Consider the following 17,818-nt stretch of genomic DNA (forward strand, 5'->3'; position numbering starts at 1 on the left):
CTGTGTTTTTGTTTTCATTCATTGTGAAGTATTTTCTAATTCCCCTTGTGATTTCTTCTTTGACACAGTGTTTATTTAGGACTTTGTTGTTTAATTTTTGCACATTTGTTAATTTCTCAACTTTCCTTCCTTGTGATTTCTAATTTAATTCCAGTGTGGTTGGAGATCATATACTTGTATGATTTCAGTTATTTTATTTATTTATTTTATAAATTTATTTATTTTATTTATTTTATTTTTGATTGTGTTGGGTCTTCATTGCTGTGTGCAGGCGTTCTCTAGTTGCGACTGGGGGCTACTCTTCGTTGTGGTGTGTAGGCTTCTCATCGTGGTGGCTTCTCTTGTTGCAGAGCACGGGCTCTAGGCGCGTGGTCTTCAGTAGTTGTAGCATGCAGGCTCTAGATTGCAGGCTCAGTAGTTGTGGCACATGGGCTTAGTTGCTCTGCACCGTGTGGGATCTTCCCAGACCAGGGCTGGAACCCATGTCCCCTGCATTGGCAGGTGGATTCTTAACCACTGTGCCACCAGGGAGACCCGATTTCAGTTCTTTTAAAGGTGAGACTTGTTTTGTGTCTTAACATGTAGTCTTTCATGGAGAATATTCCATTTGTAAGTTGAGAAGAATGTGTATTCTGTTGTTGGATGGCGTGTTCTATGTATATGACTCTTAGGTCTCAAGAATCGTTCAGGTCTTCTGTTTCCTTATTGATCTTTTGTCTAGTTATTCTATCCGTTTTTGAAAGTGGAGTATTAAAGCCTCCAACTCTTGTTGAATTGCCTGTTTTTCACTTTGATTGACAATTTTAACTTTATATATTTGGGGACTCTGTTGTTAGGTACGTGTATGTTTATAATTTCCCTCTAAGTGCTGCTTATTACATCCCAGAAATTTTGATGTGCTCTCTTTTTGTTAATTTTCATTACAAAATATTTTGTATTTCCCTTGTGAATTCTTGTTTGACTCATGATTTATTTATAAATTTAAAAAATTTCAAGTATATGGTACTATTTAAGATTTCTTTTGTTTTTGATTTATAATTGTGGTCAAGGAACATACTTTGTAAGATTTTAGTCTTGATGGTCAGTTTCAAAAGTTCATGAGGGCTTGACTGCTCCAGCCCTTTTAGAACTATTAAGTATACCTTTTACAACTCATTATTGGAATGGACTAAAACCCTCTACATTTCAGCCTCCTTCTTTAAATGCTCTTGTCTTTCTTTCCAGTGACTGGTTATTTTTAAGTTCAGAGGACTTTTCTCCTAAGCTTTCCTAAAATCTTCACTCTCCATGAAGAGTGATCTAGCATTTTATATATACACTATGATGTGTATCTATCCTTAACCTGTTAAACTTTTTGATTCTCATGGGAAGAGGTATCATTTTTATCCTTTTATTACCATACTGGTAGCAGGTGACCAATATTTAAATTTAATGAGCTGAACCCCTTGGACTGAACTAGCTATATGTGTTTAGTCTTTTAAGACCTACTTTATATGAAGATATTATTTCATAAAATTTTTAAATTTCCATTAAAGATTCTGGGTTTAAGATAGGTTCACCCATAGGTATTTTTGAAAATATTAAAAAAAAATTTTACAGATTTTTAAAGAAATTGAATACAAATAACTTTCTTTTTGAAAAATTACCCCATGCATTTGCTTTATGGGAATTTTCCTTTTTAAGGAGTGCTGTGCTGAAGAACAAAGGAATTAAGACAAATTTATACACTGTAAATAGAGTTATTTAAGTAAATAATACATACCTTGAGTAAATCCCTTTAGAAGTTAACATTGACTCTTTAGGAGAAAAGGCAGTATTTGTTTTATTTGGGGATGACAGCTTAAAACTGAACACTACTTGGTGATGAAAAACAAATGGTTGTTTGGAAAGATATTTTAGGACTCCTCTGGTGAAGCCTTTGAGGTTGGGACTTTTTTGTTGGAGTAGATTTTGTGTGTGTGTGTGTGTGTGTGTGTGTGTGTGTGTGTGTGTGTAGTTTCTATATGTTAAAAAAGGGAGGGGTCCTAACTTTTTTTCTGTGACTGTTGTGTTGCATTACTAAGGACACGACTTTTTGTTTGTTTGTTTTTTGTTTTTGGCTCTGTTGGGTCTTCATTGCTGCACCGCGGGCTTTCTCTAGTTCCGGTGAGCAGGTGCTACTCTTCGTTGAGGTGCGCAGGCTTCTTGTGGTGGCTTCTCTTGTTGCGGAGCATGGGCTCTAGGCGCACGGGCTCTAGAGCGCAGGCTCAGTAGTTGTGGTGCCGGGCTTAGTTGCTCCATGGCGTGTGAAATCTTCCCGGACCAGGGCTCGAACCCATGTCCCCTGCATTGGCAGGCAGATTCTTAACCACTGCGCCACCAGGGAAGCCCAAGACACGACTTCTTAAGCTTCCTAATTTGTCTGCGAAGACCCTACTCTTTGCCAAGAATTTCTTCACCTTTAGGAGTTTAGAGTGCTTAACTGGTTAGACTTTTTTGCTAATGCATTCACTGTTGTGAGTAGTTTTACTCTTCTCTGCACTTTATAGCTTTTCTAATTCCTTCTTCATTTTGAGCATCAAGATGGTAAGATGAATAATGTATTCATTATACAGGTGAAAAAATATTTAAGTGGCTATAGCTTAGCTATGATTGAAGTAGGATTAGACCTAATTAATATCTCTCAATTATTAGTGTAGTAGTTTTTGTATTCTATTTCACAGATTATAATTCAGGGAATGTTCTCAACTACTTCTAAGTCTTGGGACAATTTTTGCCAGCCATTAATTTTCTCATCAGTGAAATGAGAGAGTTCAAATCGATGGCCTCATATTTTCTGTCTGATGTGAATTTGGTATTTAAAGGGTCATTACAAACAAATGGCCAACAGGCACAGGAAAAGATGCTCAACATCATTAGCCATTAGGAAATGCAAATCAAAGCCACAATGAGATACCACTTCACCCCCACTAAAATGGCTATAATAAAAAAATAAACAAGTAGCAAGTGTTGGTGAGGATACGGAAAAAGTGAAAACCTTGTACATTGCTGGTGGGAATATAAAATGGTGCCGCTGCTGTGGAAAACAGCAGTTCCTCAGTATGTTAAACATAAAATCACCACATGAACCAGCAATTCCACTCCTGGTTACATACCCAATAAAACTCAAAACAGGTGGTCAAAAAGAAACTTGTACATGAATGTTCACTCCAGCACTATTCACACTTAACCAAAAGGTAGAAACAACACAGATGTCCATCAGTAGATGAATGGATAAACAAAATGTAGTCTTACCCATTCAATGGAACATTACTCAGCCGTAAATGGGAATAATGTACTGATACATGCTACAACATGGATGAACCTTGAAAACATTATCCTAAGTGAAAGAAACAGTTATACAGGACCATATATTGTGTGATTCCACTTACATGAAGTGTCCAGAATTGGGAAATCCATAGAGACAGAAAAGAGATTAGTGGTTGCTTAGGGCTAAGGGCAGGGGGAAATGGGGATTGACTGCCAATAGGTATGGGGTCTCCTCTGGGGGTGATTGAAAATGTTCTGAAAATAGATAATGGTGATGGTTGGACAACACCGCAAATTAATAAATGTCACTGAATTGAACACTTAAAAAAAAAGATCATTACATATGGTAACATCAAATACCACAGAATGATCCAGTCATTCTTGTTATATTGATACTTGTATACTTGTTGATATTTAGAATTGTGCTCATGGAATTAATTCATTCATTGACTAAGGGTTTTTTCCACTACATTGTAAGCTCCAGAGGGTAAAAACCTTCTCTATCTTGTTTTACTAGGCACTTACCTAGCCCAGTGCCTAGAATGTGGTAAGTGCCCAATAAATACTTGTTGAATGAATGAATGAGTGATTAAATGAATGATAAAGTCAGCATGGGTGGAGGCAGCATAGTGCTCTGGAAGGAACATGCACGCTCTATTAGATCATAGGATATAATATTTCAGAAGTTGTGGGAAGGTTATTTGGGAGAATGTAATAAAATTCAAAGCACTACACGTTTCAATTAAAAGGTTAGTTTCTTGGGAATTCCCTGGTGGCCCAATGGTTAGGACTCCGCACTCTCGCTGCTGAGGGCCTGGGTTCAACCCCTGGTTGGGGAACTAAGATCCCGCAAGTCATGTGTGGTATGGCCAAAATAAATAAATAAATAAAATGTCAGTTTCTTATTTCAATCCCTTATAGACCTGGACTTCTTTTTAATCAAGATATTTTTATTATATAAGCTGGGCACATATGGGTATGCTAGGTTTAATTTTAATAACCTGTATTATTTTTCTCTTATAGTTTTACATGTGGCACCCATAAAAGATGAGGCTGAGAACACGGAAAGCTTCTCAGCAATCAAATCAAATCCAAACACAACGCACTGCCAGAGCAAAGAGGAAATATTCAGAGGTTGATGATAGCCTGCCTTCAGGAGGAGAAAAACCACCGAAGAATGAAACTGGCTTGTTGTCTTCAATTAAAAAATTCATTAAAGGAAGCACACCCAAAGTAATGGTTTTACCTTTTAATTATATCATTAAAAATGAAGTTTAGGTTGTTTTCTTTAAGCATGTAAAGATGAGAAATCTAATATTGCTAGAGCCCTATTTAAGGGAATGTGTCTACATTTTGGTGTTAAGAGTATTGACATGTAAAATATTTAATGGTCGGTCAAGAAAACATTATTTATTCTACTTAACTGATCCACTTAGCCTTCTGTTTTCTCAACTTAGAATTATGGGAAGTAAAATAAATTTTTTCTTATTTACTTGAATTATTTCTTTTACTTCCATTTTTTTTCATTTCAAAGATAAGTTAAAGTTTCTTGTTAATACATTGTCTAATTAGGGAGATGATTTATCTATCTGAATTCTAACATTTGTACAATGAAAATGTATTATTCATTGATGAGAAAACAAAAGTTATTAAAGAAAGAATGGGGAATTCCCTGGCGGTCCAGTGATTAGGACTTGGCACTTTCACTGCCATGGGCCCAGGTTCAATCCCTGGTCGGGGTACTAAGATCCCGCAAGGCATGTGGCACAGCCAAAAAAAAAGAAAGAAAGAAAGAATGGACACTGCCCAGGAGTCATATGCTCTAGATTCATACTTCATACTCTGGACCAACTTAAATGATCTGAGGAAAGGCATTTGCCCCTCTTAGCCTCAGGAAGACAGTAAAATGGGACTAATACTAACTGCTTTGTCTGCCTCAGAGTTGTTTTCAGATTGGATGGCAAACAGGTGGAAAAGCATTTTGAGAAATTTTAATGCATTAATGATAATGTTATTATCATTCATTGTATGTAGATTTTGTTATCACTGTTGCCTACTCATGTTCTTTCTTGGGATTATTATATATATGATAAATTTCTTATTATAATATAAGTTTGTCACTTTGATAAGTAGAAAAATAAATCAATGTGATGGTTTATTCATAGTGATAGATTTTTGTCATCATAGAACTAAAAAAGCCTGGTTATTGTGAACCATTGGCCAAGATTTAGAAGTATTCTGTGTTAGAATTTTCTTTTTCGTTTTGGTGGTTTTATTTTGTTTTTCTAATAATATAAGTAAAATTTCTTTTGTTAATTTTAAATGTAATTTTTAAGTTTCTTTGAGTTAATTTACATGAGCCTAGAAGTATTCTAGTATTATTGTATAACAATGATAAAATTCCTTCCAGAAACATGAATTCCTGAATCGTTAAATTCCGTATGGGTTATCATTAGCCTCTGTTGATGAGAACATCACTGTATGTCAGTTCATTCTCTGAACACTTCTAAATGTTGTAAAGTTCTTCCTTATCTTGAAGAAAATATACCTACCCTTTACTTCTTTTTTTTTTTTCTGGTATGCGGGCCTCTCACCGCTGTGGCCTCTCCCATTGCCGAGCACAGGCTCCGGACGCGCAGGCTCAGCAGCCATGGCTCACAGGCCCAGCCGCTCCGCGGCACGTGGGATCTTCCTGGACCGGGGCATGAACCCGTGTCCCCTGCATCGGCAGGTGGACTCTCAACCACTGCGCCACCAGGGAAGCCCATACCCTTTACTTTTTCATAGGTTCTTTTTCTTTATGTGCAAGTACAAACCCTCAGTCACTGTCCTGGCTAAATATTTCTAGTTTTCATTATATGACATATATGATATAGATCACCACCTTGGTCACCCTTTTCTGTTGTTCATGAAAGGTAACAACCAGAAGCGAACATTGGTTTTTCCTATGTCTTTTGACTTCTGTTCATATTTATTTCCGTTGATTTGGACATACTTCTACTAATGTGGCATTATATTATATTATATCATATATCATGTCATGCTTTCTTTTTTCTCCTTTAGTAGTTTTAGATCTTCTTTGTTGGTCAGCAAATTTTTGCCCATGTCAATTAAAACACTCAGGGTTTTTCTATAGTAATTGTTGTCAATTATTTAACAATATGCACTACTGCCTTTCCAATAAGTGACAATGCTGGGATTTAACCCAGGTACAATTTGACTCTGATATCTGTGCTCTTTTTCCTATACCATTCTGTCTCAAAGCAGCTAGATAATATCTTTATAGCATCACCTGTCTTGTGTAAGGATTGAAAACTTTCTTGATGAAAGTAAATAAGAATTGAGTCTTTCTATGCTGCTGATTTTGTCATTTATTTATATTCTATCATCAGCTCAAAGCTTGAGGCTTATTCTTCTTCTAGGAAATTTTTTTTTCCCTAGTACTTTTTGCATGTATCATCATCCTCTGTCTTCAGTCTTTCTGAGTGGATGATAGACTGCTTCTCTTATTTCTACAAGTGTCCTTTTAAAATCCAAGTTAGCTAGATAACTCCCTATGCAGCCACTGGTTTCTTTGGTACCTTTCCTTTCTCTTCTTTTGGACTTTTAAAGTTATGTGGTTAGAATTGAACTTTATAGACAAGTCTTCTTGCTTTCTCTTTGAGTTGTCTTTCTTCTAAGGTGTCTGACATTGCTCTCATGCCTGTCTTATGAGTCTGGCTTTTTGAAACTTGGTCTCTGCATATGGGCCAACTCTTTTGCTCTTCTTTACTGTATGATTTCTAGTTTGAATGGCTGCTGGTATTCTTGCCAGTTTACTCTCACTGACCTATTTTTATTTTCCTTATAAGTTTTAATCTGTATTCTAGTCCTAACTTGGCATAAATTAGCCATGAGAGTATTTAGATAATTTAAACATATGTTGTTCATCTAAGAGGTGTGTATTAGTTTACTAGGGTACGTAATAGTCTGCCATAACAAAATATCACAGATTGGGTAGCTTAAACAACAGAAATTTATTTTCTCACAGTTCTGGCAGTTTGAAATCTAAGATGAGGTGTTGCCAGGTTGGTTTTTTCTGAGGCTTCGCTCCTTGACTTCAGATGGTCACCTTCTTGCCGTGGCGTCATATGGTTGCCACTTGGTGTATGTGTTGTCTGTTTTGTAATCTCTTCTTGTAAGGACACTAGTCATATTTGGATTAGGGCCCATCCTAATGATCCCACTTTAATTACTTCTTTAAAGGCCCTGTCTCCAAGTATGACTACATTTTCAGGCTTTTGGGGTTAGAGCTCCAACATAGGAATTTAGGGGACACAACTCAGACTGTAATAGAATGAATGAAATCTCTCATGTCTTTCAGATCTAGATTTTATGATTCAAGGATCTACCACTTCTCTCATTTCAGAATTATGTAATTGTCAGTAAGAGTACTCAGGAAGTGTTCATACTCAGTCTTTCTGCTTTTAGCATGATGAGATTCCTAATATATATTTGAAGTGAAAGAAGACCTCACAACTAAAATGTATTTGCTTTGTACCAGTGATCTCTCTATTCCTTTCTAAATAGGTGGTTTCTAGAGTTTTCCCATAACAAAATGGTCTTTTTCTCTGTTACCTAAATACTGTTACACTGTCATAGTTAGGAGTCATCAGTTTCCTGTTACATAAATCAGTGTTTTTAGATCTTTCAACTATGATCCACAGAAAGAAATAACATCTTCTATACTACATTCATACATATGAAACAAAACTCACCCTTAACATACTTGATGTGTTCTGATTTTTCTTTTCTATGCTGTTGTTTCTTATTCTCCTTTTAAAGGTGATTTTCATGTTTTAAGTTGATTTTATGATCCACTGATGGGTTGTGCTCCTTAGTGTGAAAAACATGATTAGATGAAAACTTTGTTCTCTTTAACCTTTGTATTACTAAGCTTCATAGTTATATTTGGGAATTTTCTTCCTTCCAGAGTTAAATCTCATTTGTTTGTGTAAAAGAACGTCTTTCTAGATGAGTTCTTTAACAACTAGATTAATTTACCGTTTATTTTTATTTTTAATTAACTTATTTATTTTTGGCCACATTGGGTCTTTGTTGCTGCACAAGGACTTTCTCTAGTTGCAGCGAGCAGAGGCTACTCTTCATTGTGGTGCGTGGGCTTCTCATTGTGGTGGCTTCTCTTGTTGCAGAGCACGGGCTCTAGGTGTGTGGGCTTCAGTGGTTGTGGCTCGTGGGCTCTAGAGCACAGGCTTAGTAGTTGTGGAGCACGGGCCTAGCTGCTCTGCTGCATGTGGGACGCTCCCAGACCAGGGCTCGAACCTGTGTCTCCTGCATTGGCAGGTGGATTCCCAACCACTGCACCACCAGGGAAGTCCCCTTGCATGTAAATTTTAGAATTAGCTTGTCTGTTTCTCCAGAAAAGCCTACTAGAATTATAATAGAGATTGTATCACATGTAGATCATTTAGTGAGACTGGACATCTTAACAATATTGAGTCTGCCACTTCATGATCGTGATATATCTCTATGTTAATATAGGTGTTCTTAATTTTTTCCTGCTAATATCAAGGTCTTACACACCTTTCATTAGTTTTATTCTTAGACATTTTATGTTTTACAATGCTGTTTTAAATGATGTAATACATTAAAGTTTTTACTTTCTGTTTGTTGCTAATATATATAAATATAATTTATTTTTCTATATTGACCAGGTACTATGTGAAATTGCTAGATTCACTTAATCATTCTATTCTTTAAGATTTCATAGTGTTTTATACATACATAATCATATACCAGATAACCATAATTTTCTTGTTCTTTTCTGATTTTTAGGCCTTTTATTTCTTTTTCTTCATTTATTGCATTGGTTAGGACCTCTAGTACATTGTTTAGTAGAAGTGGTGAGAGCAAACACTTGTTACTGATCTTAGGGGAAGAGAGTTTGTTTACATTAGGTATGATGTTAGCTAAATGTTTTCCGTAGTTATCTTTTATCAGTTTGAGGAAGTTCCCTTCTGTTCCTAGTTTGCTATAAGATTTTATTATGTTGTTGAGTTTTATCAAAGACTTTTCTGTATCTATTGAGATATTCTTCAGATTTTCCTCTTTTAATGTGGAGTAGAACATAAATTTTTTTGAATGGAAAACCAAACTTGTATGGCTGGATTTGATTTGCTCCTGGGTTTGTTTTTAAGGATTTTTACATCTGTGTTCATGAGGGTTTTGGTCTGTAGTTTTGATTTGTAATGCTTTAAGATTTTGGGATCAGGATTATTCTGGTATCATAAAACAAGTCAAGAACTGTTCCTCTGCTGCTTTTTTTTTTCTAAAAGAACTTGTGTTGACTAAGTATTATCTCATCCTTAAATTATGAGTAGAATGCACTGATGAATTCTGGAGAGGGATTTCTGGAATGTGACTGGGATTTCTTTATGGAATAGCTTTTATTATAAATTTGATTTCTTTAATATATATGGGGTTGTTTAGCTTTTCTATTTCTTCTTCAGTTTTGGTCATGTGTTTTCCAAGGAATTTGTCTGTTCATCAAAGTTGTCAAATTTTTAGGTGTAAAGTCTTTGCAGTATTTCTGCATTAACCTAATAATGTCTGCAGGATCTGTAATGATATGTTCCTCTTTTCACTCCTGATGTGAATAATTTATGATTTATCTTTGTTTTGATCCGTTTTGCTCCTAGAGCTTTATCAGTTTCATTACTTTTTCAAAGAACCAACATCTGTCTTTGTTCATTTTCTCTTTTCTTTCCAGTGTCTGTTTAATTGATTTCTACTTTTTATTTTTACTATTTTCTACTTTATCTGATTTACTTCTACTTTTCTAACTCATAGAAGTGGGAGCTTAGAATAGGAATTAGTAAACTTCTCCTGTGAATATTTCAGATAAGTGATACTTGAGGCTTTGCAGACTATATTGTCTGTAATTGCAGTTACTACACAACTCTTCCATTGTAGACAATACATAAATGAATGAGCATGACTTTGTATACTGATATTTGATTTTCGTCATAATTTTCGTGAGTCATAAAATATTATCGTTCTTTTCTTTCCCCCCCCAACCATTTAAAAATATAAGAACTACTCTTGGTTTGCTGGCCATACAAAAACAATGTGCTGGACTTGGCGTTTGGACTGTAGCTTGCCAGCCCCTTGCTTAGGTCATTAATACTACACCTTAATTTTTTTCTAAGTCAAGTATTTAAAGCTATGATTTTCAAAGTACTGCTTTCCTGCACATTCTGATTTTATGTGTGTGTGTGTGTGTGTGTGTGTGTGTGTGTGTGTGTATTTTTGGGGGGGGCCGTGTCATGCGGTGCATCTTAGTTCCCCGACCAGGGTTCAAACCCGAGCACCCTGCATTGGGAACACGGAATCCTAACCACTGGACCGCCAGGGAAGTCCTCTGACTATATTTTTGTTACCTTATTTGTGATTTATTCTTTGACCCATAGATTATGTAGAAATATGTTATTTAATTTCCAGATCAGATATTTGGGCATTTCTTAGATATCTTCTAATTGTTTATTTCTAATCTAATATTATTGTTATCCAAGAATATACTCTATATGATTTCATTTCTTTGGTGTCTTGATATTTTGTAGCATATAGACTATTTTGGTGAATGTCTTATGTATTTGAAAAAATATGCATATTCTGGAATTGGTTAGTGCAGTTCTATAAATATCAGGTCAAGTTAGTTGATAATACTCCAGTTTTCTGTGTCTTATTTTAAATCTCCAACTCTTAATTGTGAATTTGTCTACCTTGTCTTTCAGTTCTGTCAGTTTTGCTACATGTGTTTCAAAGCTCTGTTAGGTGCATACACATTTATGATTGTTGGTTGTAAATTGTTCTTGTTACCACTGTGAAATGTCCCTCATTATCTCTAGTAATATTATTTGCCTTGAGGTTTACTTGGCCTAATATTAATAAAGCCCTACAGTTTTCTTGCTTACCATTTGCATGATACACCTTTTTCCACCGTGTATTTATATTTAAATTGGCATGGTTAGTCTGTTTACATTTAATGTAGTTATTAATATGGTTGAGTTTAAAGTCTCCCATCTTGTTATTTATTCTGTGTTTATCCCATTTGTTATTTGTTACTCTGTTCTTATCCTGCCTTCTTTTTGATGAACTAGTTATCTTTTAGAATTCCACTTTTTCTCCTATGTTGACTTTTTAAAAATTAACTTTATGGGGTATAATGAAACACAATAAGACACACTGATTTAAAGTATATGTTTTCATGAATTTTAACAGAATTGTACACCCATGACCAAAAAGTACCCTTGGAGTTTTTGCAGTCTCACAGCATCACCCTAAACACCATTGATTTGCTTTCTATCATTATAGATTGTATAAATCTTTTCTAGAGTGACCTATGAATATAACATGTCTTGCTTCCTTCACTCAACATAAAGTTTTTGGATTCATCTATGTTACTGCATGTATCCGTAATTTATCCCCTCCCTCTCCTGTACTCCAAGTAGTATTCTGTTGTATGAGTATACCACATGTCATAATTTGTTATCCACTTGGATTATTTCTGGTTTTTGGCTATCATGAATGAAGTTGCTATGACTATTTCGGTCTTGAATCCATGTGTGGGCATATATTTAGGTTAAACGTGGGTAAATAACTAAGATTGGCATCGCTGGATTATATGATATATGTGTGTTTTTTTATGGTAGCTTTATTGAGATACAATTCACATACCATAAAACTCACCCATTTAAGGTATAAATTCAGTTGCTTTTAGTGTATGCACAAAGTTACGCAGACATTACCACAGTCAATTTTAGACCACTTTTATCATTCCCCAAAGAAACTCTGGACCCTTTGGCTCTCACTTGTCAGCTCCACCTTCCAGCTTAAATTTTTTTCTCATTTGTTGGGGGTGACTTTTAAAATCTTCTCTTGTGATTTCATTAGTAGTGCCTCTTGAGCAAGTGGTTCTTAAACCTTTTGAACTTCGGGTCCTTAACCTTCTTATAAATGATTGGAAACCCTAAAGAACATTTGTTTATGTGGGTTATATCTGTCAATATATCTCATTAGATATTAAAACTGAGGAATTTTGAAAATATCAAAATTATAATTCTAAACCCTACATGTTGATACAAATAATATTTTAACTATTTTCTAAAGACAAAAAGGAAATTAGTGGGAAACATGACATTACAGTTTTATAAAGCTCTTTAATCGAAGCTTCATAGAAGGTAGTTTGTTGTCATTGAAGCATATAAAGAAAATTATACATGTATTTAGAAAAGGGAAGAGTATTTTAATATTCTTTGTAGATAATTGCAGATATTATACCAAAACTTGACAAATTGTGTAGTATCTTAAGTTCTTGTTCCAAGATTGAATTTGAGAGCACTACAATGATCTTTTCATTGGTCTGTCTTGCGCTTGGAATGAATCTTTTATCTATATATGATTTTGTAACATCATGCACTGATTATTTGGAAAATATTGGTTCCCTGAATTATGTAGATCTTCCACATATGTGTCCACATTGACATAGTTCATTATTTAATACTTAAAAATCACATTTCTGAACAACCCCACTGATCTCAACAGAACAATCTTTAAGTATTGGGAAGCTGTCAGTCTCATGGTGCTTTGTCCAAGTTTTCAAACATCTCAGTTTTTGCTTGAATGCTCAAATTTTATTGTTGGCAGCAAGAAGTATCGGTTTTTCTTGAAGTGACAGGCTTGCTTTGTTCACTTTTCAGAAAATAATCTACTTCAAGTAAAGATAGTTTTCTATCAGAAAAAGTGGTCTAATTCAGCTTACAATTCAGTCACACAAATGCTTTTTCTCAAGACAGTTGTGGAAACAGTTTGCAGCAGAAACGCTTTGTGTGTACTTCCCATCTTGTCATACAGAATTGAACACATATTTAAGGGTTGAGATTTAATTAATTTTACAGCTTCATCATGGACCTTCCTAAGTAGAGCTGGCTTTTTTCCCCCCATGCGGGTGCATGGCAGTGAAAAATAACTATTGGGTGTCAGTGCCTTGATTTGTGCTAAGGTGGCAGTAGTTATAAACCATTTTTTTTGCACAGTCATTGCAAATTTTGGCACAAGTTATTCTAGGATAAATTGAGATGTAAAAAAATAATTTACCACTTGTGTTTGTTATCATGCATTCACAGTAAAGACAATTTTTGATGATTAGTTGATACTAGTATCAGACAAGTACAGTCAAAACAGAAAGTCCAACCACATTAGTAAGGCTAAAGTACAATTCAACACACCAGATTTTAACTCATTTTCTGTATTTACAGTTAAGTGTTTAATTCAGTGATTTACTTTATCATGAGAAAGTGGAAGTGCCTGTTTCTTTTATTGACCTTTTTTTTTTTAAACATACACTCATCTGGAAGGTAAGACCTTCCAGATTCATAATTTATATATTTATTTATTTATGGCTGTGTTGGGTCTTTGTTGCTGCACGCGTGTTCTCTCTAGTTGTGGTGAGTGGGGACTACTCTTTGTTGCAGCACGGGGGCTTCTCATTGTGGTGGCTTCTCTTGTTATGGAGCACGGGCTCTACGCACGTGGGCTTCAGTAGTTGTGGCACGTGGGCTCAGTTGTGGCTTGCGGGCTCAGTAGTTGTGGCTTGTGGGCTCTAGAGCACAGGCTCAGTAGTTATGGCGCACAGGCTTAGTTGTTCCACAGCATGTGGGATCTTCCCGGACCAGGTCTTGAACGTGTGTCCCCTGCATTGGCAGGTGGATTCTTATTCACTGCACCACCAGGGAAGTCCCTCTTTTATCGACTTTTATTGAGCAGGCTTCAGCACAAACTACTGTGCAAGAGTTTATAAGTCTCTCATAAGTTATGTACACTTCTTCGAACAATGCAATATGATAACTTTTTTAAGATATCTCATTGGGTTTTGTAATTTAAGTTTGAAAAACTATAACTTTTTGGCTTTTAAAGATCTCATCATGTGTACATTTAAAATATTGAGTTTCTGTTTTTAAAACGAAATGATTGTTCTCAAATGCAACTGAATCGGCACCATAATTCTATTTGAATATGTTCTATTGCATAAGACAACTTAATTTTACAGCCAAAGGGACATTAGTTTTATCATATTTTCATTTGTGATTTACAGTTTCGTTCAGTTATTTCTTAGAGTATATTCCCCCCTTTCATGAGTTAGAGAATTCTATGTCGGTTTCTTTTTATCACTTGCAGTAATGGATTGAATTTACAAGTCGCCCAGCTCCAGTTTTCAATCCAACAATCCATTCTTAGTTATAAATTATAAATTTTCTTTTATTTAAAAAGAGTTACTAAATTCTAAAATAACTGTTTTAGGTGAAATTTTAAAAACCAAATTTAATAATATTGCAAAGCAAAACAAGAGTACTCTTACTATGTTTCCGTATATACATAGAGAAAAAAAAATAAAACTTTGAGACTTCAGAATAATTTATTGGATCATAATGAGACTACAGAGATTATAGCGGGTATTAGTGTTGAAGACAGTAAAGGCACAGTAGAAATATTGAACACAAAGATCTTTTGTATTTACTCATAGATTTGCCTTAGTGGTATTCATTCCTTATTGCAAATTTAGGATCCCATCTGGTATTATTTATTTTATGCCTAAAGAACTTCATTTGTTATTTCTTGTGAAGATCAGCTGGAAATGAATTGTTAGCTTTTCTGTCTCAGAATGTTTTTAAAGTGAACAATTTAAAAAATTTATATATTTACTATCTCTTGCCAATTTTTCTTAACAGTTTATATATTCTGAGCCTGTAGCCATTACATACTATCTTTTTTTTTTAATTACAACATGTGGTCTGATAAAGTATGTATGTATGTATGTATGTATGTATTGATTTATTTTTGCTGTGTTGGGTATTCGTTTCTGTGCGAGGGCTTTCTCCAGTTGTGGTGAGCGGGGACCACTCTTCATCGCGGTGCGCGGGCCTCTTACTGTCGCGGCCTCTCCCGTTCCGGAGCACAGGCTCCAGACGCGCAGGCTCGGTAGTTGTGGCTCACAGGCTTAGTTGCTCCGCGGCACGTGGGATCCTCCCAGACCAGGGCTCGAACCCGTGTTCCCTGCATTGGCAGGCAGATTCCTAACCACTGCGCCACCAGGGAAGTCCTACATACTATCTTTTAATCTTCATTTATCTTACACAGGTTCTACATGTGTTCTGTATGTTTAATGCTTATCCTCAGTCCTCTAGTTATGATCTGTAGTCATTTTTGTTGTTGAAAGCTCAATTTCTGGTAGATGCCACACAAAGCACTCATGGGCACTATTATCTGAGTTCTGTGCTTAAAAATCAGTTTTACTGAATATGAAATCCTTGTCTCACAGTTTCTCTTCTTGATTTTTTAAAATATTATTCCATTTTCTTCCAGCATAAAAAGCATTGCTTTCACAGTTTGATGGTACTCTAATTTTCCCTATGTAGATAAATGGATTTTGCCTTGTTCTCCAAAGGATTTGTTTCCTTTAAATTCTGTTAAGTTTAGGATCTTGGTAGTTGTTTTTTGGGGTTGATAGTTTTAGTTAAACAGTATAGTCTGGGAATTTCCTGGTGGTCCAGTGGTTAGGACTCCAGACTCACTGCCGAGGGCCCAGGTTCAGTTTCTTGTTGGGGAACTAAGATTGCACAAGCTGCGCAGTGGTTGCAGCCAAAAATAAATAAATAAATAAACTAGTGTACTCTTTCAGTATGTAATTTCAGATATTTTATTTGAGGAAAACTTTCTGATATGCTCTTGTTTTGGCTTCCGTCTCGGCCTACTGTTTTCTGTCTGTTGGATCTTCTTTGTCCATATTCAGTGCTTGACACATTTTGGTGTCTTAAAATCCAGCCCCCCTCCCCCATTTTACCTTCTCTTTCTCTTAAAGGCATAATCTATTCTATTTACTCACTTCTATGTCTGTTCTAGTTTAGTCTTTATTTCCAAAATTTTTTTTTTCATTTCTAATTATTTTGTTCTGTTACTGAGTTTTTTCTAACTCTGATGTATATGTCATATCACTTTCTTAACTTTTTTTGTCTTTTTTGAAATAAAGGTATAATTTTTGTCTGTTCTCGTGTGCATTTTTTTTTCTTTTTTTTTTTTTTGGCCACGCTGCGCGGCACGTGGGATCTTAGTTCCCCGATCGAATCCACACCCTCTGCAGTGGAAGCGCAGAGTCTTAACCACTGGACCACCAGGAAAGTCCCTCGTATTTCATCTGCTGTCATTAAATTGGCCTGCCATGCTTTCAATTGAATATCTGCCTGTTAGCTATTTGGGGCTTCTCCTGTTCTCAGATGTGTCACATGCCATGTTGCATTCCTTTGCTTTCTTCTGCACTGGTACAGATAGTTACTCCAGTGTTAATGACTGTTGGTTTGTTCTCATCTGCTTGGAGTTTGGGGGAGAAACCTTGTTTCCTGCTTTTGTTGTAAATTGGCTTTTGGGGTTTTGTTGCCTCTTTAGTTCTCTGTATTTTTCCTTTGAGATTCAGAGATTTAAGAATACGACCTTCCCAAGATTTTCCCTTTAAAAGCCTATCTTAAGAGGCAACTTTGAAAAATACAAATTCCAGACAAGACATTGTAGGGTTATTAAATTTTAAAAATGTACAGTAATGTAGAAATCTTGTTTTTCCTAGTTCCTCTTCTAAAAATCATACTATATCCAAAAATGTCCCCAAATTATATACTTGAATGTTTAAGGAAGAGTAGGATTTGGTGACACATTTCAGAATTGGAGCATCATCAGACATTTGAATGCATTATTCTGAAGGGTGGAATTTTATTGTCAATGACTGCAGACCTTGAATCCTGATCTTAACAGCTTCCTCTTTCTCTTTAGAGATATAAGCTCAAGTATTTGAATATATTCTCAATTGACCACAGTATAACCTTTTCTGTTATATGGGGCACCTGCATATTATCAGTTAGCTTATATACTATTGGTAAATAGGGAAGTAGTTTCAGTATAACATGGGTGGGTTTTGGTTTATACGTGATTTTTTTCTAAACTGGACAGGGGGATCCTGAATAATGGGGGTAGAATTTTATACTGCACAGAGTTTTTAATTAAAAGTGGTAAGCTGTGTATGGGGTTCCCTTTCAGAGAGGTACACCCTGGTCTAGCAGGGACTCTTGTTTTCATATGGCAGTTTGCATTTCCTTTTTTGTCCATTTTAGCAGTCTTCCTGGCTTAAAGCTCCACTTCTCAGCTCCCATAAACCCTCGTTTCTACTTCTTTTTTTTTTTTTCGGTACGCAGGCCTTCCAACGCTGCGGCCTCTCCCGCTGCGGAGCACAGGCCCCGGACGCACAGGCCCAGTGGCCATGGCTCACGGGCCCAGCCGCTCCACGGCATATGGGATCCTCCCAGACCGGGGCATGAACCCGTGTCCCCTGCATCGGCAGGTGGACTCCCAACCACTGCGCCGCCAGGGAAGCCCCTCTACTTCTTTGCTTCTAATACCTTTATATTAAGCTCTGAGGAAGCATTTCAGC

The 17,818-nt window shown here is 36.0% G+C and overlaps 1 protein-coding gene across 2 annotated transcripts in view; it reads left to right on the forward strand.

Moving 5' to 3' along the window:
* Positions 1-17,818, forward strand: part of CTDSPL2 (CTD small phosphatase like 2) — a 71,048-nt gene that overhangs the window by 13,867 nt on the left and 39,363 nt on the right. For both annotated transcript variants that reach the window (XM_019935437.3, XM_019935436.3), the window contains exon 2: positions 4,312-4,521. In XM_019935437.3, coding sequence (XP_019790996.1) covers positions 4,336-4,521 — 186 coding nt within the window. In that variant the 5' untranslated portion in view covers positions 4,312-4,335. The remainder of the gene's footprint in view (positions 1-4,311; positions 4,522-17,818) is intronic.

This window comes from Tursiops truncatus, chromosome 2 (genome assembly GCF_011762595.2).
Source record: "Tursiops truncatus isolate mTurTru1 chromosome 2, mTurTru1.mat.Y, whole genome shotgun sequence".
Classification (NCBI taxonomy): domain Eukaryota; kingdom Metazoa; phylum Chordata; class Mammalia; order Artiodactyla; family Delphinidae; genus Tursiops; species Tursiops truncatus.